Here is a 19,304-nt window from a genome sequence, read left to right on the forward strand (position 1 = left end):
GAGAGAGAGAGAGGCGGCCACAAAGCTTGGAGAAAAGGAAACCCTTTGCTTTTTCTAATAGATGTAATCTTTCCATTATTATGTATTAGTAGTTTTCCTAATCCTAGTGAGTTTAAGTTTTGGGTACTTTCCATTTATCTTCATCTTGTAATCCTTATATAAAGGAACCCCCTTGATCATTAATAATAACACAGAAATATTCAGTCTCTAAACTCTCTAATTACATGCATCGCACCAAATCTTGCAGGACACGCAACACCTCAAATTAATCACTATCAGGTATTCACATTGGGAGCTAAACCTAAAACATGGAGATTTATCGGTTGTGGCATTCCTCACAGCACTTGTTCATACGGTCTGTGTATTGATGGGTTTGTGTACTACATTGCAAGCACGGGCACAGACATGTGTGTGATGAGATTCGATTTGAAGTATGAGAATTTTGATATCTTTGCTAGAGTATCTGAGGAATTAAAAGCTTTATATCTTCAAGACAACGGCTCTAAAACTTTGATAAACTACCATGGCAAAGTAGCCATAGTCATTCGACCTTCTCACTCAGTGTCTTCAATTGATTTGTTTTTTTTGGACGCAAGGAAACAGGATTACAAAGAGAAGTCTTTCTATAATCTTCCCCAGCTTCCTTTAAGTATGAAATGTGTTATTAATCATACGGGTGGCATTATTTTTGCACCTAGATATTCCAGAAGTGAGGCTTATATTATCCACCATGATCTCAAGGGAGCTAGTTTTAAGAAGATGGCGTTTGAAGTTAACGCAATGCATGTTTGGCTTAGTGTATCAAATTGTTACATGGGTTACGTAGAGAGTCTCATGCTGATGTAAGCTAGGGAGAGTTATTATTTCCTTCGTTTGTTGTGGGATGTTACTTCTACAGTTCATGTCTCTTATCTCAACATGTTATTCAATTCTCTTTTGGTTGTATCCAATCTTTCCTATATATTATTCAATTAAACTCGATATGTCGTTGCTAATAAGTGTTGCCTTGTACAATGCACAAGAGAGTAAAAAACACGGTGTCCAATAGCTTGTCCAGGCCACTAAAGCATATTTCGACCGTCACATTACACAATAGTTCGTTGAAGACTGAAGCATGTCCGGCGACCTGTCAACATATACACAAAAAAATAAATCTTAATTATAGGTGAAATAGAAACTTTACTAATTTTTAATATTTATAAAAAACCTTAAACTACATTAATTTATAGAGCGAATTGTTGTGATATAATTATCATGAAAAAAAAACAGCACTTCCACGCAACAATAGAAAAATCGAGATTGTGGAATCAGGATCAAACACCGTTCTCTTCAAAGTGACCCTATGTATTATCTCTCTTTCAACTTCTTGCCGTTTTATCACCTTTCTACTAACTGTAGTTGCTAAGCATCCTTAGTCAAAATTTGGATTTTGGTTCGTAGAAAGAGACACAAATTTAATTTAGAGAGAAGGAAAGCTTTTCAGAGAAGTGTTTTTTTCTTGATTTAAATATAAAACTAAAGTATTTTAATTTGATTTTAGACCGAAAACTTATCGAAATGAAAGTGGGAAGCCCATTAATCATACTGATGCGGCCCTACTGCGTCGCTATTAAAACAACATCATGAGGGAGAAAGATGTATAGAGAGAGAGAGAACTAGGGTTTACGACCATGATCAGAAGAAGTCTCCGCCTTTGCAACAAGAGGAGAACCTATGTTGTTCCTTTGGATCTGCAGTCGAGATTCTTAGCCGGTTGCCTTCAGAATCCGTAGTTAGGTTTATGCTCGTATCTAAATCATGGCGAGAAATCATCCTCAGCAAGAGTTTCATGAGGTTACGATCCTTGACTCAGCCTTTGCGTTTCCTAGCTACTAGCTTTACACGATATAGATTACCAAACTGGACGCATAAATTGCAGCTTCTTCTCTTCGTCTTCTTCTTTATCGTCATCATCAACATCGATATCAACCACTTTTCTATCCAAAATAACATTTCCTCTCCATCGAGCCTCGGACCCTTTTTATTACGTGAATGGTCTGATGAACATGGGTGAGATCATATGTAACCCTTGCACCGGAAAAACCATACCTTTACCAAAGCTTGTCAAAACAACACCCGCTGCTAGTAGACGAAGGCTAGCCGACCGCTTTTTCGGATATGATCCTGTCAATAATGAGTACAAAGTATTGTGCATCACACAGTATCTTGCACATCACGCAACACCGAATCACTATCAGATATTTACATTGGGAGCTAAACCTAAAATATGGAGATTCATCGATTGTGACATTCCTCACACACATTGGTCTGACGGTCTGTGTATTGATGGGTTTTTGTACTACATTGCGAGGACGGACACAAGAATGATGTGTCTAATGAGATTCGATTTGAACTCTGAGAAGTTTATTATCTATGCTAGAGTATCTGAGGAAATGAAAGCTTTGTATTTTCAAGACAACGGTTCTAGAACTTTGATAAACTACCATGGCAAAGTAGCCATAGCCATCCAGCCTTCTCACTCAGTGCCTTCAATTGATTTGTTCATTTTCGAAGCAGGAAAACAGGATTACAAAGAGAAGTCTTTCGATAATCTCCCCCAGCTTTATTTACATATGAAAGGTGTTATTAATCATATGGGTGACATTATTTTTGCACCTAGCTGTTCCGAACGTGATGATATTGTTATTATCCACCACGATCTCAAGGGAGCCAGTTTTAAGAAGATGAAGTTTGAAGTCGCAAAGTATGATTGGTTTAATGAATCAAATTATTTCATGGGTTACGTAGAGAGTCTTATGCTCATTTAAGCTAGGGAGAATTATTATTTCCTTCGTTTATTGTGGGATTGTCCCTCTACAGTTCATGTCTTTTGGTTCCATTTACTCTTTCCTATATATATTATTCTTTTAAACTCGATATGATGTTCCTAATAAGTTATATGCCATGCACAAGAAAGAAAAAAAAAACATTGTCTCCAATGGCTTGTCCAGGCCTCTAAAGCATATTTCAACCGGCGCATTACACAGTAGTTCGTTGAAAACTGTCAAACTGAAGCATGTCTGGCGACCTGTGAACAACATATATCTATATAATTTTACCAAAAAAAAAAAACATATATCTATATAAAACATAAGAAAACCTTAGTGTATGTGAAATAGAAACTTTACTAATTTTTAATATTATTAAAAACCTTAGACTACATTAATTTATAGGGCGGATGGATGTGATATATATACATATCAGGAAAAAAACTATATTTTGCAGTGTAACGATAAATCGTCGCTTTTCTCTCATGAGACTCTAAGGTTCTAAGTTGGATGGTTAGACCATCCTCTTAAAATCATCTTAATAAGACATTATAGCTTTTGATGTAGAAAAAAGAAGAACACAGGCTTCACAACCATGAACCAATATAACACTCTGCATATTTTACCTGAATTCAAACTTTACAAAACTTGCCATCTCAATGGTTTGGGAGGATAATTAAAGGAATCCAAATTCACAAAGACCAAAAGGCACCTCAGCTCACAAAATGCATTAGTTTCAACAATGAACTTCAACTTGGATGAAGAACCAATTACTTTTTTTTGAGGGAATACCGGAACGAGGCTTCCGGTTAGCCGTAGGAGAAACAGTGTTAACGAATACTAATCTCAAATCATGAAAAATACTAATCTCAAATCAAACTAATCAAACTGCACTGGCTGCACGTTGTGTGTATATTTTATCTGAGATCAGTAAGATCCTTATTGTTGAACCCTAGTATACAAAATATATGAAAAAAACTTAATTAAGAGTGAAATAGAAAATGTACAAATTTTTAAATATATGAAAAAACATAATTAGGAGTAAAATATAAAATGTAATTTTTAAATATATGAAAAAACTTAATTAAGAGTGAAATAGGAAATGTACAAAATTTAAATATAAGAAAAACTTAATTAAGAGCGAAATAGAAAATTTAAAAAATTTAAATATATGAAAAAATTGGTTAAGAGGGAAATATAAGATGTACAATTTTTTTTAATATGTGATAAAACTTAATTAAGATTGAAATAGAAGATGTACATATTTTTCAATATATGAAGAAAAAAAAACTTAATTAAGAGTGAAATAGAAAATGTACAAAATTTTATATATATGAAGGGAAAAAAACTAATTAAGATTGAAATAGAAAATGTACAAAATTTAAAAGTATGAAAAATCTTAAAACTATAATTTATAAAAAAAAAAAGTAGAGTACCTTTTATTTGATTTTAAACCAGAAACCGAGTTATCCAAACCAAACCGAATGGAAGTGGGAAGCCCATTAACGATGATGCGGCCCTGCTGCGTCTCTATAAAACAATATGAAAGAGGAAAGAAGATGTAGAGAGAGAGAGAGAACTAGGGTTTCCAGACCATGAGTCTCCATCTTTGCAACAACGTTGTTCCTTTGGATCTGCAGATCAAGATTCTTAGCCTCCTGCCTTCAAAATCCCTAGCTAGGTTTATGGCCGTATCTAAATCATGGCAAGAAATCATCAGCAGCAAGAGTTTCATCAGATCGCGATCCTTGACTCATCCTTTGCGTTTCCTCCTCGCTTTATACGATACAGATTACGAAACTCGACGCAAAAACTGCAGCTTCTTCTCTTCTTCCTCGCTACCGTCGTCGTCATCAACATCGATACCAACTAATTTTTTATCCAAAGTAACTTTTCCTCTCCATGAAACCTATTACCCTACTTATTACGTTAATGGTTTGCTGAACATAGGAGAGATCATATGTAACCCTTGCACCGGAAAGACCGTATATCTACCAGAGCTTGTCTACAGAAGAACAAGGAGCGATAGTATTGCAAGGCCAGCCGAGCGCTTTTTCGGATATGATCCTGTCAATAACCAGTACAAAGTATTGTGCCTCACCACGTATATTGAAGGAGACACAAGAACGAATTACTTTCAGGTATTCACATTGGGAGCTAAGCCTAAAACATGGAGATTTATCGAATGTGGCATTCCTCACATAACTTGGTCTAACGGTCTGTGTATTGATGGGTCTTTGTACTACATTGCCGGCCTGGACAAAGGAATGTGTCTGATGAGATTCGATTTGAACTCTGAGAAGTTTGATGTATTTGCTAGACTATCTAAGAAAATGGATACTTTGTTTTTTCTTGACGAAGGTTCAAAAACATTGATAAATTACCATGGCAAAGTAGCCATGGCCATTCGACCTTCTTACTCAGCGCCTTCAGTTGATTTGTTCGTTTTCCAAGCAGGAAAACAGGATTACAAAGCGAAGTCTTTTGATAATATTCCCCAGCTTCATTTACCTATAAAAGGTGTTATTAATCATATGGGTGACATTGTTTTTGCACCTATCCATTCCAGAAGTGAGGTTAATGTTATCCACCCCGATCTCAAGGGAGCTAGTTTTGAATCAAATTATTTCATGGGTTACGTAGAGAGTCTTATGCTGCTGTAATTAAGTTAGAGAGAGTTGTTATTATTTCCTTCGTTTGCTATCGGATGTTGCCATTACAGTTCATGTCTCTTGTCTAAACATGTTATTCTCTTTTGTATGCTACAAATCTTTCCTATATATATATATATTTGTTGTTGCTTATGACTTTTGCCTTGCACAATGCACAAGAGAGTAAAAAACATGGTCTCCAATGGCTTGTCCAGGCCACGAAAGCATACTTCGACATCACATTATACAATATAAGTTCGTTGAAGACTGAGCATGTTTAAAAAAAAAAAAAAAAAAAAAACCGGGCCTCGTAGTCTGGTGGTAAAGGAACCTCGGCTGAGGTGCCCGCCACCCGAGTTCGAACCCCGGCCACGAGGGGTATTTACATGGGCTGCCTCTCGCCCTCCAGACCACTTCGCGTAACCAGGGGCCCTTAAGTGGACGCTTAAAAATCCGTCGGTTCTTATCGGAAAAGTAAAAAAAAAAAAAAAAAAAAAAAAATGACTGAGCATGTTTGGAGACTTGTGAACATATATACAAAATAAAAAACCTTAATTAAAATCGAAACAGAAACTTTACTAAATTTACAATATTAACAAAAAACCTTAAACTACGTACATACCCTAAACTATATTTGCAAAGTGATTTATACACATGTTGTCACTACAATCATTCTCGCTGAAAAAAGATGACATGACACTTAAAATAGATGACATAGTTTTAGAAAATAGTGACATGACATCATATTAATTGTGAGATATAAATTTTTCTTATAAAAATTTAATTTTTCTTGCAGAGATTTTAAATATGGTAATAAAAACAACTCATATATCATCATTAATGTCAATTTTCCATATAAATATTTATTTATGGTAAACTATTAAATATATTAATAATTCATATATCATAATTAAAATAATAATATATATGTATATATGTATCTCATATTAATAAAAATAAACTAAATAAAGTAACACTAATCCAAAAAAATTGATAGTTAAATATTTAAACATTATTTAAATTTATATGTTCATCTTCATCATTTAAATTAACAAAAGGATTTTTCAGTTTAACTAAAACAAACAAAGTCTCAAATTTATTATAATTTATATTTATATGTAAATATATATATATTTAAAATAAATAGTCATTAAACACAATAATATAATTAAAACTATTTTTATAAAATCTAATTTTATCTTTATTAAAATTTGAATAAAATCAAATTTAAATATTTATACCGAATCAAAAGAAATAAGATTATAAAAATGTGTTTATGATGTTTTATAATTATTGAAGTTAAAATATAAATTAATAATGTTGAAATATAAATCAAAATTTCCTTTTGAAATAAAAATGTTACGCTAAAAATTAGTATGAGGAAGAAAGCACCAATTCCACATGGAATCTCTTGGATTTATTATTTATTTTACTATACATTCTCTAATAAATATCAACTAATAGTATTCAACCAATTCAAATATTTTCAATTAATGTTTTTTAAAAGTATACAACTTTTCAACGTTAATTAGTAAAAGTACATTAAAATTTTGAAAAATCTATCATTTTGGAACAAAAAATAAATATAGAAAATCATATTTTTAGGAAGGAACAGAGGTAGTAATAATTAGTGAGAGTGAGAATCATGAATGCGTTGTTCATCCATGGAGGAAGAAGAGTGTGTGGAGAGAAGTGAAGAGGAAATTTGGTTCCCTCACTGCTTCTTCTTCTTCTGATACTTGCACCCTTGTAGTATCAAGTATCAAGAAGAAGAAGATGAAGCTTCATCAATACTACAAATAAATAAATAAAATAAATCACTGCACTGTTCTGTTTCTGACATTGGAGAAGATATATATGTTATGATTTTGGTTACAGATTATTTATTTAATTCATCAATTCATAAGTACAACAAAAGTAAAGCTACAATAAATAAAATTCTCCTATGGATCTTTCACATGGTGTTATAGTTCTTACTCAAAGAACAGCGTTCCTTGTCTAACACGTCAATAACAGAGAGCTTTTTCAAAGCCTCTCCTGTCAGTTCAATCTTAGCATCAGATTCCTGATGATCATTCAGTATCGAATCATTTGTTTCCGACTGATAATCTCAATGGAGTTCTATCGCAATCCTCATCATCGTGGCTTCTTCTTGAACTTAATCTACCATTTTCTTGTTCTTGTTCTTGTTCTTGTTCTACCACCACATTCCCGAGCTGCACGTGCCTCTCACCTTCCATCGGCTCGACCGCAGCCACGGGATCTGAAGCTGACGTGGCGTTTTCCGTGATGCTCTTTCCTTCGCCTTTCTCCGGGTCGAAACTGGCGACGCTTTTGCTTACGGAGACGGTGCAGGGCTTGAGGACGCAGGAGTAAAGGTAAGCCAAGAACCAGAAGAGCCAAGGGATACCAGCGAAGAACATACCCGCTGGTAGAAACAGAGGGTTCGGATCAGGGAGGAGGAGGTAAAGTCCGAGAAGGACTCCTCCTGAGAGGATACATGAAAGAAAAAGAAGAGCGACGATGTATATTCTTGGATCACCTCTTCTCTGCTCCATTCGATTTCTGAAACACCAAGAGATCTTCTTCTTTTGTATGTGTTTGATTGTTTCTTTTTCGTTTATCTGTTTGTTTCTTTCTTCTGTTGGGACAATTGTGAGAACGAAAAAGTGGGTGTAACAGAAACCTGAAAGACCGCAAAGTGCGGACTTGGTTTTATTTATTTATTTTGCACTTTTTTTTCTCCAAATTACTATGAAAAATTTGTTAGTAGTGTCGTTGTGAAGTTGTTCGAGACCTTTCCATAAAACTGGAAACAGAAATGTAAAACTTACTTTTTATCTTAACAAACTAACAAGTTTTTTTTTGCATGTAGAACAACTGGTAATATACCGTACGACCACGTAAAAATAAGACTATAGGGTAGATACACATGGTTATCGACTTATCGTGCTATCTATCAATCAAGATGCGACTAACGTTCACGATGTCGAATACATGATCTCCACTTTACAAAAGAAAAAACGTTATCTAGTACAAAAATTATTGTGTAACCCTGATGTTTTGAACATTTTTCGCATCTAGCCTGCCACGTCCGTTCTTTCCACTTATTCACACATGGAAATGAGACAAACACGTGTTCTTTAAAATTTCAGAACTATTGATCATCTAATGGCTAATTGACACATACACACTTGCCAGAATTTCTAAACAACGTAAAGCTAATAAGTATTCAATGAATATAACCGAAATGCTAAAACATCAGTTAAAAAGCATCATCTTGATAATGCTATGATTCTCTCATGTTGATTTATGGTCAGTTATATGCCAACTACATTTTCCATACTAAGAATTGTTTGCAATTATTTTTCATTTTTCAATACCTTTTTATGGAGTTGAAGGATCATTAAAGCATTATCATCAATCAGTTTCTAAACAATTTGTATTTATATTTTGAAGTTATCGAATTATATAATTAATTTTTTTAAATAGTCCTGCCATTCACGACTGTCAAAAATATTTCACATTTTCACAGTCTTAAAAGAAAAAAATGAGGCTACATTTTTCACTTTTTCTTTAAAAAAAAAATAAAAAAAAATAAAAAAAAAATCTCATTCTGAAATTTACCAATATGAATGCACTAGCTCCATGAATGTAAGCCCATTTGATAAGTCGGTTATAGACCGGTTCGGTTTAACTCTCGATAATTCCGCAGCTGGTTAAGGCAAAACCGATCTTCTTAATCGAAGCTGGGCACTAGCGGAGCGAATTAGCGACTGCGATCGGAGAAGAAGAAGAAGAGGCCATGGGAATCTCCCGAGCTCGCTCAAGCACCGTCTGTATTCTTCTGTTACTCTCGCTGAGCTTATTCCCCTGTGCTTTCTCTAAATCTCCTCGTCCTATATCCGTAAGTCTCGCCTAAATCGACTCGCTCCGTAGGAATATGCTAAAAAGGCTGACTCTGTGGGACAAATCAATCTTTGTAGGATGTGGAGATTAGGGAGAAGAAGAACCAATGCTATGCTGATATAGAGAGGTGAATTTAGCTTTGATTCTTGGTTGAGTCTTTTTTTTTTTTTAAGTTATCTTTGGCTTTTACAATGGCTTAGCAAGTTCTTTTGGCTCACTTTTGTGTTATTGTGTTTGTGGAGAACGTAAACAGTGGGCTATGGGGTTGGCAATGCAAAGCTTCTGCTATAGCTAAAGAGAATTGTGCGCTGCGATGCCTCTCTCCGGTTTGCTACGAACTCATCTATGAGAGTGATCCAGTAAGCAGTGTACAACGATGATTCTGTAAATGATGTTTCCTTTTTGATGCATTTTGTGTTTCTTTTGTTGAGCAGCTTGAAGAAGGCGAGAAAGATTTGATTAGGAGCCAAGAATACAAATATTGTATGTACAAGTAAGTTTTAAAACATCATTACATATCTCTTTCTCATTGGTTCTTCCATTTACTCCCAAATTGTGTAGGAAGAACGAAACATGATTAGTGATAGATTGGTTCTGTTTTGTTCATTCATTCCACTTGAACTCATCTATATCTGTATAATATTGATCTGTTTTTGCAGGTCTTCGCTCGGGGAGAGCCTAGATGGTGTTCGTGGCAGCTTTTTATAGAACCAAAGCCAAACAAGTGTTCTTTATGCTCTTCCATGTTTGTAAGACTTCGAATTTGTTTCAAACGCTAATCATGTGATAATAAAATCGCAATTCTGCATAAATTTATGATTTTTTTAGCTTTATACTATCCACAGTTGTGTAGCTTTTACACAAACTTTGGCAACACACGAGCAGTAGAAGCGATGAAGAGCTTCACTTTTAGATTGATGCGATTTGTTTAAACAAACTTGGCGACACACAAGCAAAAGAGTTGAAGACTGTTGTGATCAAAACACACTCCTAAAGTGATTTCTAAGAATTAAACAGAATCTATATATTCAAGCAATCATCCGTGACGGTTACAGACGCTCCCCTTGCTCACGAGCAATAGAAGCAGAGAGGATACCAAGGTCTCGATTGAGAACGGTTAATGCGGCTTCACACTCGGACACAATTCTAGTTACAGAAGACGGCTCTCCAGCTACTGTTCCCGATGATCCAATCGACAGTGCTGCATGCGAGTCTCTTAGGTTCTTCAAGTTCCCTAGGAACTGTCACCAAACAACAACAACACAGCTCATTTCTTTTCAACTTGGGAGAGCTACTCAATTTTGGTCGACATGATCGAGTAATTTAAGATAGATATAGACATTTGGGGTTATACCTTGAGAAGCATATTGTATGCCTCCAGTAAACGGTGCGCAGCAGGACCAAACCCATGGAGCTGAGGCACTTCCATCATGTGAGTCCATGGACGGATCTCCTGCAGGTACATATGCATGCCGATAAGGATACAACATTTCATTTTCCAATTTCAGGAAAAGCCAAGTCAAATCACAGCAGATTTTTTTATATGTGCAGTATAAGAAACTTCTGTACTCTTGACATTTTAGTGTCAGCTTATCTAGGTTGATGGGGAGAGAGCACGAAAACACAGCACCTTTGTGTAGATTGTGTTGAACGCTCTAGCAGTTTCAAGAAACGATTCCAAACGAGCCCTTAGTTCAGATTCCACTTCTGCATATTCTTCGTCCGGGTTGTAGGCATGCTAAAAAAGAAAAGACATGTTTATCTTATACAATCTGGATCTTATGTCAACATATATTTGAATCCAGCATTATATTCAATGGAGGAGGACAACAACAACAACATGACTGTTGCCTCCTATTAACAAGTCAACATGACTGTTTCGACTCTGATGAAACAGCGTATTGGTCTAGGGAGTCATGCCGTTCACAGCTAATACAAAACTTTTCGATACGGAGCAACCAAAACGCACCTTTGCAGCCAAATCATCGACTTTTTGCTGAAGATTAGAGAGAATCTTGGCCTGTTCTGAAAGTTTTGTCTCCAGTTCCGAAACATCTGGTCTGCAAATAACATTGATTAAGGTGCATAATGTCACTACATATGCTAATATATGAAACCTCTGAGACCAGTTAGATCTGGAAGCATATGCCAAGGATGATTTTGAAAACATGGGTCAAGGGATATAACTAATTGGCTCCAAACAATAAAACATTGGTAAAGCCATCTAACAGGACTCATAGTAGTTCATACTTTAGTTTATATCTTCAGTTCCTCTGAGGCAAACACACAATCACTAAATAACTACAAAGGGAACTATAAGTTGGAGATACAATAGTTCTTACAAAGGATATATTGACTGGATCTGAACATCAGCAGGGAACAGTTTGCATTCCTCAGAAAATATCAGAGACTGTCTCTCTGCAATAGCATCAATGAGCTGAATATCTTTCGCAACCTGCTCATCAATACTGAAGAATAAGCAGAATCATTTGTTATGCCCGAATCAGGATTATGAAAGACTACAAAATTGCAATAAGACAGAATATGAACAACCTCCATTCAGGATTATCAGAGAAGAGGCTTGCCTCCACCAAATCAACAATATTGCGAAGCATTTCCATTCGATCTTCATAGGTTCCATGTCCCTTAGAAACAATGATAAGCATTATGATCGCATCTTGAAAAAGTTCAGATTTACAAAACAAAAGAAACGTTCATTGGTGGGATAACTTAAACAATGCTTGGACTTTGACAAATCGTTGGAACTTACACAAATATCAGTAAAATGCCCCCAACAAGTTAAGATATACAAAAGAGTGTGTAAGTAACCATTTAAAAAAAAAAGAAGAAGCTTACTTGAATGGCTTCTATATCTACTGTTGGTGTGAACCCCAGAAACTTTGCTATCTCTGCCAAATCTGAAATCAGGAAGCTCACTTAGACAAACTCTGCCAATGGAAGCAAGCACCATAGTCTATGGTAGCTCAAGAGATAACTGAAAGGGCGTACACTGAATACGAACAGTTTCTTCATCACGAACACCAGCATCTCCCTGGAGATTTTGCTGAGAGAAAGGAGATTTATCACCTAACAACCTTCAAGATAACCAAAGAAAACAACACATCAACCACACATAGAAATCTCCATCCATACTTTCACTATATTTGCAAAAAGAAGCTAACTTTCGAGGCACATCAAGCAATTTAAACAGACCCAATTCTACATTCAACCTAATCAAACACTTAGTCAACTTCCCTCACTCTGAAAATTTTGATCAGAGAATCGAAACCGCGAGTGTACGAGTTTGAATTGATCTTAAAATCTAGAGATTGTTCAAAAGATGCAGCATGAAGCTGGAGAAGGAAGGAAGAGAGAGATAATACTTGAAGAAGAGCCATTCGAGAAGAGCATAACGTTCCATCCCAGCGAAGAGGAGAGACTGAGCAGGAGCATTTGCCCTTGGGTAACTCAGCACCGCGAGCTTCTTCTGTATCTCCTCCATCTGCTTCGCCGCCATTTTATACTCTTTCCCGGCGACGCCTTCAACACCGATCGAATCTCGAGATCTGACGGACAGATACTTGCCTCCTTGGTTTCTCTCCAAACTTTTTTTTTATAAAAATCCTAATTTACAAAACTGCTCTGGCTTTCATGTGAAAATTTGAAACTAAAGGGGCCTTTATGTAAATACATTAAACTAGTCAATAACATGTGGATTTTGAGCTTACTCGCGCATCCACTGAACAAAACGATGGCCTCGGCGATTTATCCATCGCTCAGGCTAAGGCCCACCTTCTCCTCCGCCACGTCACTATCCTCCTCCTCTTCCTCGGGCGACATCAAACCCCGTCCCGCCGTCATTCTCCCGGTAATCAACCTCATCCCCCTGCTCTGATGTGTGGTTCCACCATTTTTGTTTTTTTGTTTTTACATTCTTGGATCAAGTTCTTCATTTTCCTTATGAAACGTCTTTAAAGTCCAAAACTTTAGTTTTGTGTTATGGTTTTATTACCTTGTGGGGTTTACATGGTGTTTTATATGCTTCCTATGTGGAATTTTTTTGGTGAAACTGGATAGATAAAACTTGTTGGCTTTTGTGTTCTTGCATCAGACTTAGCTGCTAGTTTCAGTTGTGAATTGCATCACTTACAGCCTTACAGGTAAAGGATTGTCTTTGATTGGACACTCAGCTGGAGGATGGCTTGCTAGAGTTTACATGGAAGAATATGGAACCGCTGATATCTCCTTGTTGCTGACACTTGGTACGCCTCACTTGTAGGTAACAACACAAATGTTCATTACTTTACTTTCAAGAGATTTTTCTTTGACGTTTTAACTGTGTGGTTTTGTATATAGACCACCACCGAGAGGACTATCAGGGGTTATTGATCAAACAAGAGGTCTTCTCTATTATGTTGAAGAGAATTGTGCATTAAGGTAAACTAGCATACATATTTTTTCAGGTTGTCTCTAAAGCTACCTTTCTTCCAGGTTTGACAATCAACAAGGCCATTTCTTAATGTTACTGTTTTTGCAATTAAACTCAAAATTTCATAATTATAATATATATATATAAACATTTTAAAATGTTCTGTATGACTAGTATAACCTCTTCTATCTGCAACTCTCAAGAGTCGTCCACTAGTAAAATAAGTATATTCTATTGACTAATATTACTTAACGACGTTGTTACATCTCCAATGTTGATTAGGAGGGAAGACTTGTCAAAGTCAGTCGACAACAATCTCCAGATGTTCATGCTACAATTTTTGTAAGCGATCCTTCTTGTTGCTTATTTTGCTGTTTCTGATTGTTACGTTTTTCTGACCGGTTACTATCCTGCCTAAAAAAGGGAATCTTTTAAGCAAGTAACCAAACCATGTCGCTTGTTCTTTGTCATCTTTAATCTGCCTGTTTCTGGATGGGTTTCATGACTCTGTAAGATTGAGTAGTTATATAGATATATACCGCTAGAAACTCATATAATATTTTTGTTAGGTAATGACCGAATCCAGCGGAAAAATTCGGGAGCGGTGGACCTACGATGTGTTCTTAAACTTTCGTGGACCAGACATGCGCAATGGGTTCATGGGCCATCTCTATAAGAGTCTGGTAAGATCTGGGATATACGCATTCAAGGACGACGAAGAAATAGAAAGAGGAGAAGACATTTCCCCAAAGCTGTTGAAGGCCATTGAAAACTCCAAGATTCACCTTGTCGTTCTATCCCCGAACTATGCTTCATCGCGTTGGTGCCTTGATGAACTTGTACACATCATGCAATGCCTCGAAATGGAGTCCGGACATATGTTACTCCCAATTTTCTATGACGTTCACCCAGCAGATGTTCGCGTTCAAATAGGACCATTTGCTGAAGCCTTTGATAAACACCGAAGCCGTTACACAGAGAGCAAGGTGCAGACGTGGAAGGCAACTTTAGCCTCAGTTGCACATTTGCGTGGATATGTCTACAGGTGAGTTATGTTTAGTTTCATGGATTTCTAACTTAGAACTAATTGACGATAAGTGAATTGGCTCAAGCCTCTTATATATTATGTCTCATCAAAATTCTCTATGTGGGAACTTTATATTTTCACAAGTTCTTTATGCTCTGCTGTATATCTTAAAAACATTAACCCAAAGTAAAAGAGAGTACGTGTGCAATGTGCAGTGGTAATGATGACCGAATCGAAGTTATTACTAGAGACATTCTCCAAAGACTGCCTAGTTCATACTTGCATTTACCAACATATGGCGTTGGTATTAAATTACGTGTACACCGTATCAATGAGTTTATGTGCTTTGATTCGGATGATGTCCAGACTATCGGACTCTGCGGGATGGGTGGGATCGGTAAAACGACCCTAGCCAAAGCTGCATATAATGAATACTCATATAGTTTCGAAGGAACAAGTTTCCTAGAAAACTTCGGAGAATACTTCAAGAAACCTCAAGGGAAGGTTCATCTTCAACAGAAACTTCTTTCTGATATCTTAAGGAGGCATGACATAGTCTTCAACAACATGGATCATGCAGTGAAACACAGATTCCGGAACAAAAGGGTACTTGTTGTACTCGATAATGTTGAAGACGTTAAGCAGCTTCACTCAACCGCAATAGATTGGAGCTGCTTTGGGCCAGGAAGCAGGATAATCATCACAAGCAGAAACAAGCATTTGTTGGAGCAGCTCGGAGTAGTAAATATATACTCACCGGATGCACTTAACGGTAAAGAATCTCTTGAGCTCGTAAGCTGGCATTCCTTTAGAACAGAAAAACCTCCAGCAGATTTTCGGCAGCTCTCGGAAAAGTTGGTTGAATACTGTGGGGGACTACCCTTGGCTATGGAAATCTTGGGTGCTTTTCTATTCAAGAGAAGCATTTCCGAGTGGAGAAGCACATTGGAATTGTTAAAACAAACTCCAAATGCTGACATTCAAGCAAAACTTCAGATCAGCTTTGATGCCCTAGACCCAGAACAAAAAGATATATTCTTGGATATTTCTTGCTTCTTCATTGGGATGGATAAAGACTACGTGAATTGCATATTGGATGGATGCAAGTTATATCCTGACATAGGACTCACTGTGTTGAAGGAAAGATTTCTTGTTACAGTCCGGGATAACAGGTTAGTGATGCATGGCTTACTACGAGAAATGGGAAGAAATATTGTCCGGGGAACATCTCGGAATCACTGTGAAAGATGGAGTAGATTGTGGGATCCTGACGATGCTATTGATGTATTGGCAAACAATTCTGTAAGGAACAAAAGTCTTTATGCGTTTCTTTGTATCAACCAAAATTATAAGGTTATATTATATGGTATAACATAAGAGACTAATAAAATTATTTTTCTCAATATAAAGGGTACTGATGCAATTGAAGGACTCAGCCTAAAGGTTAGAGCTACGGATGATGAGAACTTGGTGGCTGAAGCATTCTCAAATCTACGGAATCTGCGACTGTTACAACTCAGTCATGTACGGCTCAAGGGAAGCTATGAATATTTTCCAAGAGGTTTACGATGGTTTTGCTGGTTTGAGTATCCTCAACACTCTATCCCCTTAAAATTACATTTGGGAAGTGTAGTTGTCATGGACTTGCAGTATAGAGCAACCTTAAACAGCTATGGTATAATCAAGAGGTAATTTTTTTTTGTTTTGAACAACTCCTTTTTACGTTCTTTCTAAAAGTTTCAGAACTTTATTTTTTCACTCTTGCGATTTGATCATTCACTTTTATGTGTGTGTGGAATTTTTTCTTTTCTTGTAACAGCCACAGTTCCTGGGAAAACTGAAGTATCTCGACCTCAGTCACTCCCTCCAGCTCACGGAGACTCCAGACTTCTGGTATCTCCCAAATATTGAGAAGTTGCTTCTGATTAACTGTAAAAAATTGGTCCTGGTTCACAAGACGATACGCCTTCTTAGTAGAAAGCTGGTACTACTGAATCTTAAAGGCTGCACTGAGCTTCGTGACCTCCCCGTGGAACTATATAGGTTGAAGTCGCTGGAAACTCTCATTCTATCAGGCTGTTCGCAACTTGAGAGATTGGATGATGCTTTAGGTGAACTGGAATCCTTGACAACTCTGAAAGCCGATTTTACTGCTTTAAGGAAAATCCCCTCGTCGAGTAATCAACTGAAGAAACTGAAAGAGTTATCTCTTGATGGCTGCAAAGATTTATGGAAAGACAGAGACTACACTCATTCTGATGAAAGCCCTCAAGAGTCTCTACCTACCACTCTCTCATTAACCGGTTTAACCTGCCTAATGACTTTGCGTTTAGGTTCCTGCAATCTATCTGATGAATTAATTCCTGAAGATCTTGGGAGTTTGTCTTGCCTTGAGGAACTTGATCTCCAGGGCAACAACTTTCGTAATTTGCAAACGGATTTTGGTGGTCTTTTGAGTCTACAGATCCTCAAATTAGATAGTTGCTCAGAACTTGAATCCTTGTTTAGTTTACCAAAAAAGTTGAGATCGTTTTATGCAAGCAACTGTATCATGTTGGAAAGAACTCCAGACTTATCAGGGTGCTTGGCGTTGCAATCTTTGCATCTCACAAATTGTTTCAACCTTGTTGAGACCCCGGGGCTTGATACACTGAAAAGGGTTGGAGTCATCCATTTGGAAATGTGCAAGCGCATATCAGATACTTACAGAGAAAGAATCATGCAGGTTTTATTTTATTTAACTCTTCACCTTTTAACTTGTTGAATTGGTTCCTGATTCTTGATATTAAAAAGAAAAAAAATACTTAAGCTACTTTAGACTGCTTTACTTGTAGTTACAGTTACTAGGAGCGTGGCGTTGGTTCTGATGATATGATGGTCTTTTTTCTTACAGAGATGGGCTGTGGATGGAAATGGGGGAATATTTGTCCTGGGATCAAGTCTTCCAAACTGGGTTAGCTTCAAGAATGAAAAGCATTCAATTTCTTTTACTGTGCCTAAATCTTTGAATCCTGATCTGGTTGGGTTTACCTTGTGGACACCATATGTGAGTCAACAAAACGATGTGATGTCTGCATACTCTTCAAAGATTACATTGACGAATCAAACCAAAGGAGATGTATGGAGTCTTCCAGCAACAGATCACATTCGTATGTACCGTGAAAAACACATCTGGCAAGGACATTTTTCAAATGAAGAGTTTAACTTACAAACAGGGGATCAAGTGGAAGTTTCTGTGGATTTTGGAGGCCAAATCGCCATTCTTGAGATAGGACTAAGTCTTGCTTACCGAGAAGAAGACACTGATTCATCAGACTCGGACACTTCAGAAGTTGGCCATGATGAGATCATTGATGAACAGTTGATACTAACGGAGGCGGCCGGTGGTGATGATGAACTTGTCATGGAAGAAACCCAAAGTAGACCTCGTAGGTAAGCTGTAACTAAAAGAACCGTACAATGACCGTTGCTATGAATGATTATTAGGTTTCTCATGGAGTTTTTTCTGTTTCTGTTCTCTTGTATTCCCAGGAAAATGGGAATGGGTTTGAAGACACTTGTGGGCGCCTTTGGTTTGTTGACAATGACAGTCATTGTTGTTCTTGGAATACATAATGGAATGCTGCGGCGCCAAAACCGCCTTCGCAGCATTGACGGTGGAAAGAATAAGGATGCAAGACTCAAGTTTTTCTCCCGCCAAGGTTTCTTGAACTAGTTTCTTGATGAATTGCAACAAAAAAAGGGGTTTGTACCACTCAAATGTACACGCTTTCAGTAATTGTTCAATAATACTTAATTAATTTCAATTTAATTGTGAGTAAAATTTTTGTTTCTAAAATAAATGTTTAATAAATTGAATGCAAAATTTATTAATTTTATATATCAATCATTGAAATCTGATTACATGTACAGGTAAGAGAAAAAGACAAAAATAGCACTAAATCAAGTTTTTGTTTCCCAAACTAGCACTCAAAGTCAAAAATCACAACAATAGCATTTAATGTTTTATCAAAAGTCACAAACTTATGGTTTAGAATTAAAGGGTGGGGTTTAGGGTTTAGGGTTTAGAGTTTAGGGTATAGGGTCTAAGGTTTAGAGTTTAGGGTTTAGGGTTTAGAGTTGAGAAATGAGGTTTTGGGGATAAGATTTCAAATTTTGAAAAATAAAAAATTAAAATTTTCAAAAGATAAAATGCTATTTTGGTCATTATAGTTTTTGAGTACTATTTTTGTGATATAAACTTAGAAATGTGCTATTTTGGAGATTTGCCCTACAGGTAATAACCTGATGTTTTTAGGGCAACTCTCCAAAATAGCACATTTCTAAGTTTATATCACAAAAATAGTACTCAAAAACTATAATGACCAAAATAGCATTTTATCTTTTGAAAATTTTAATTTTTTATTTTTCAAAATTTGAAATCTTATCCCCAAAACCTCATTTCTTAGCTCTAAACCCTAAACCCTAAACCCTAAACCCTG

The 19,304-nt window shown here is 36.5% G+C and overlaps 5 protein-coding genes and 1 pseudogene across 5 annotated transcripts; 4 read left to right on the forward strand and 2 right to left on the reverse strand.

The window, feature by feature from the left end:
- Nucleotides 1–2,045: 2,045 nt before the first annotated feature.
- LOC106323210 (putative F-box protein At5g15660) lies at nt 2,046–2,807 on the forward strand. Its single transcript, XM_013761364.1, has one exon. It carries the CDS (start codon nt 2,046–2,048, stop codon nt 2,805–2,807), a length of 762 nt encoding a protein of 253 aa, XP_013616818.1.
- A 1,595-nt stretch (nt 2,808–4,402) lies between these two features.
- Nucleotides 4,403–5,470, forward strand: LOC106323211 (putative F-box protein At5g15660). The gene has a single exon (XM_013761365.1). The coding sequence runs from the start codon at nt 4,403–4,405 to the stop codon at nt 5,468–5,470; it is 1,068 nt and encodes a 355-aa protein (XP_013616819.1).
- A 1,934-nt stretch (nt 5,471–7,404) lies between these two features.
- Nucleotides 7,405–8,081, reverse strand: LOC106326493. The gene has a single exon (XM_013764462.1). It carries the CDS (start codon nt 8,014–8,016, stop codon nt 7,546–7,548), a length of 471 nt encoding a protein of 156 aa, XP_013619916.1. The 5' UTR covers nt 8,017–8,081; the 3' UTR covers nt 7,405–7,545.
- A 1,084-nt stretch (nt 8,082–9,165) lies between these two features.
- LOC106322097 lies at nt 9,166–10,181 on the forward strand. The gene is made up of 5 exons (XM_013760272.1): nt 9,166–9,365; nt 9,445–9,494; nt 9,621–9,726; nt 9,802–9,860; nt 10,027–10,181. The coding sequence occupies exons 1-5, from the start codon at nt 9,264–9,266 to the stop codon at nt 10,073–10,075; spliced, it is 366 nt and encodes a 121-aa protein (XP_013615726.1). The 5' UTR covers nt 9,166–9,263; the 3' UTR covers nt 10,076–10,181.
- Nucleotides 10,182–10,250: 69 nt separating this feature from the next.
- LOC106322088 lies at nt 10,251–12,984 on the reverse strand. The gene is made up of 9 exons (XM_013760265.1): nt 12,751–12,984; nt 12,377–12,462; nt 12,224–12,285; nt 11,921–12,012; nt 11,710–11,835; nt 11,337–11,427; nt 10,998–11,105; nt 10,722–10,820; nt 10,251–10,608 (listed from the first exon to the last, which is right to left on the reverse strand). Exons 1-9 carry the CDS (start codon nt 12,882–12,884, stop codon nt 10,417–10,419), a joined length of 990 nt encoding a protein of 329 aa, XP_013615719.1. The 5' UTR covers nt 12,885–12,984; the 3' UTR covers nt 10,251–10,416.
- A 133-nt stretch (nt 12,985–13,117) lies between these two features.
- On the forward strand, nt 13,118–18,634 carry LOC106326880 (annotated as a pseudogene).
- Nucleotides 18,635–19,304: the final 670 nt, after the last annotated feature.

This window comes from Brassica oleracea, chromosome C2, assembly GCF_000695525.1.
Source record: "Brassica oleracea var. oleracea cultivar TO1000 chromosome C2, BOL, whole genome shotgun sequence".
NCBI classification, from domain to species: Eukaryota; Viridiplantae; Streptophyta; class Magnoliopsida; order Brassicales; family Brassicaceae; genus Brassica; species Brassica oleracea.

What these genes read in the sequence shown, in the direction of transcription:
- LOC106323210 (XM_013761364.1), top strand. Translation starts at nt 2,046, where the DNA reads ATGGGTGAGATCATATGTAACCCTTGCACCGGAAAAACCATACCTTTA.
- LOC106323211 (XM_013761365.1), top strand. Translation starts at nt 4,403, where the DNA reads ATGAGTCTCCATCTTTGCAACAACGTTGTTCCTTTGGATCTGCAGATC.
- LOC106326493 (XM_013764462.1), bottom strand. Translation starts at nt 8,016, where the DNA reads ATGGAGCAGAGAAGAGGTGATCCAAGAATATACATCGTCGCTCTTCTT.
- LOC106322097 (XM_013760272.1), top strand. Translation starts at nt 9,264, where the DNA reads ATGGGAATCTCCCGAGCTCGCTCAAGCACCGTCTGTATTCTTCTGTTA. An exon ending in TGCTATGCTGATATAGAGAG is followed by an intron (nt 9,495 to 9,620) that starts GTGAATTTAGCT and finishes GAACGTAAACAG; the next exon opens with TGGGCTATGGGGTTGGCAAT. An exon ending in TACAAATATTGTATGTACAA is followed by an intron (nt 9,861 to 10,026) that starts GTAAGTTTTAAA and finishes CTGTTTTTGCAG; the next exon opens with GTCTTCGCTCGGGGAGAGCC.
- LOC106322088 (XM_013760265.1), bottom strand. Translation starts at nt 12,884, where the DNA reads ATGGCGGCGAAGCAGATGGAGGAGATACAGAAGAAGCTCGCGGTGCTG. An exon ending in CTCGAATGGCTCTTCTTCAA is followed by an intron (nt 12,463 to 12,750) that starts GTATTATCTCTC and finishes GTTATCTTGAAG; the next exon opens with GTTGTTAGGTGATAAATCTC. An exon ending in AGAAACTGTTCGTATTCAGT is followed by an intron (nt 12,286 to 12,376) that starts GTACGCCCTTTC and finishes TCCTGATTTCAG; the next exon opens with ATTTGGCAGAGATAGCAAAG.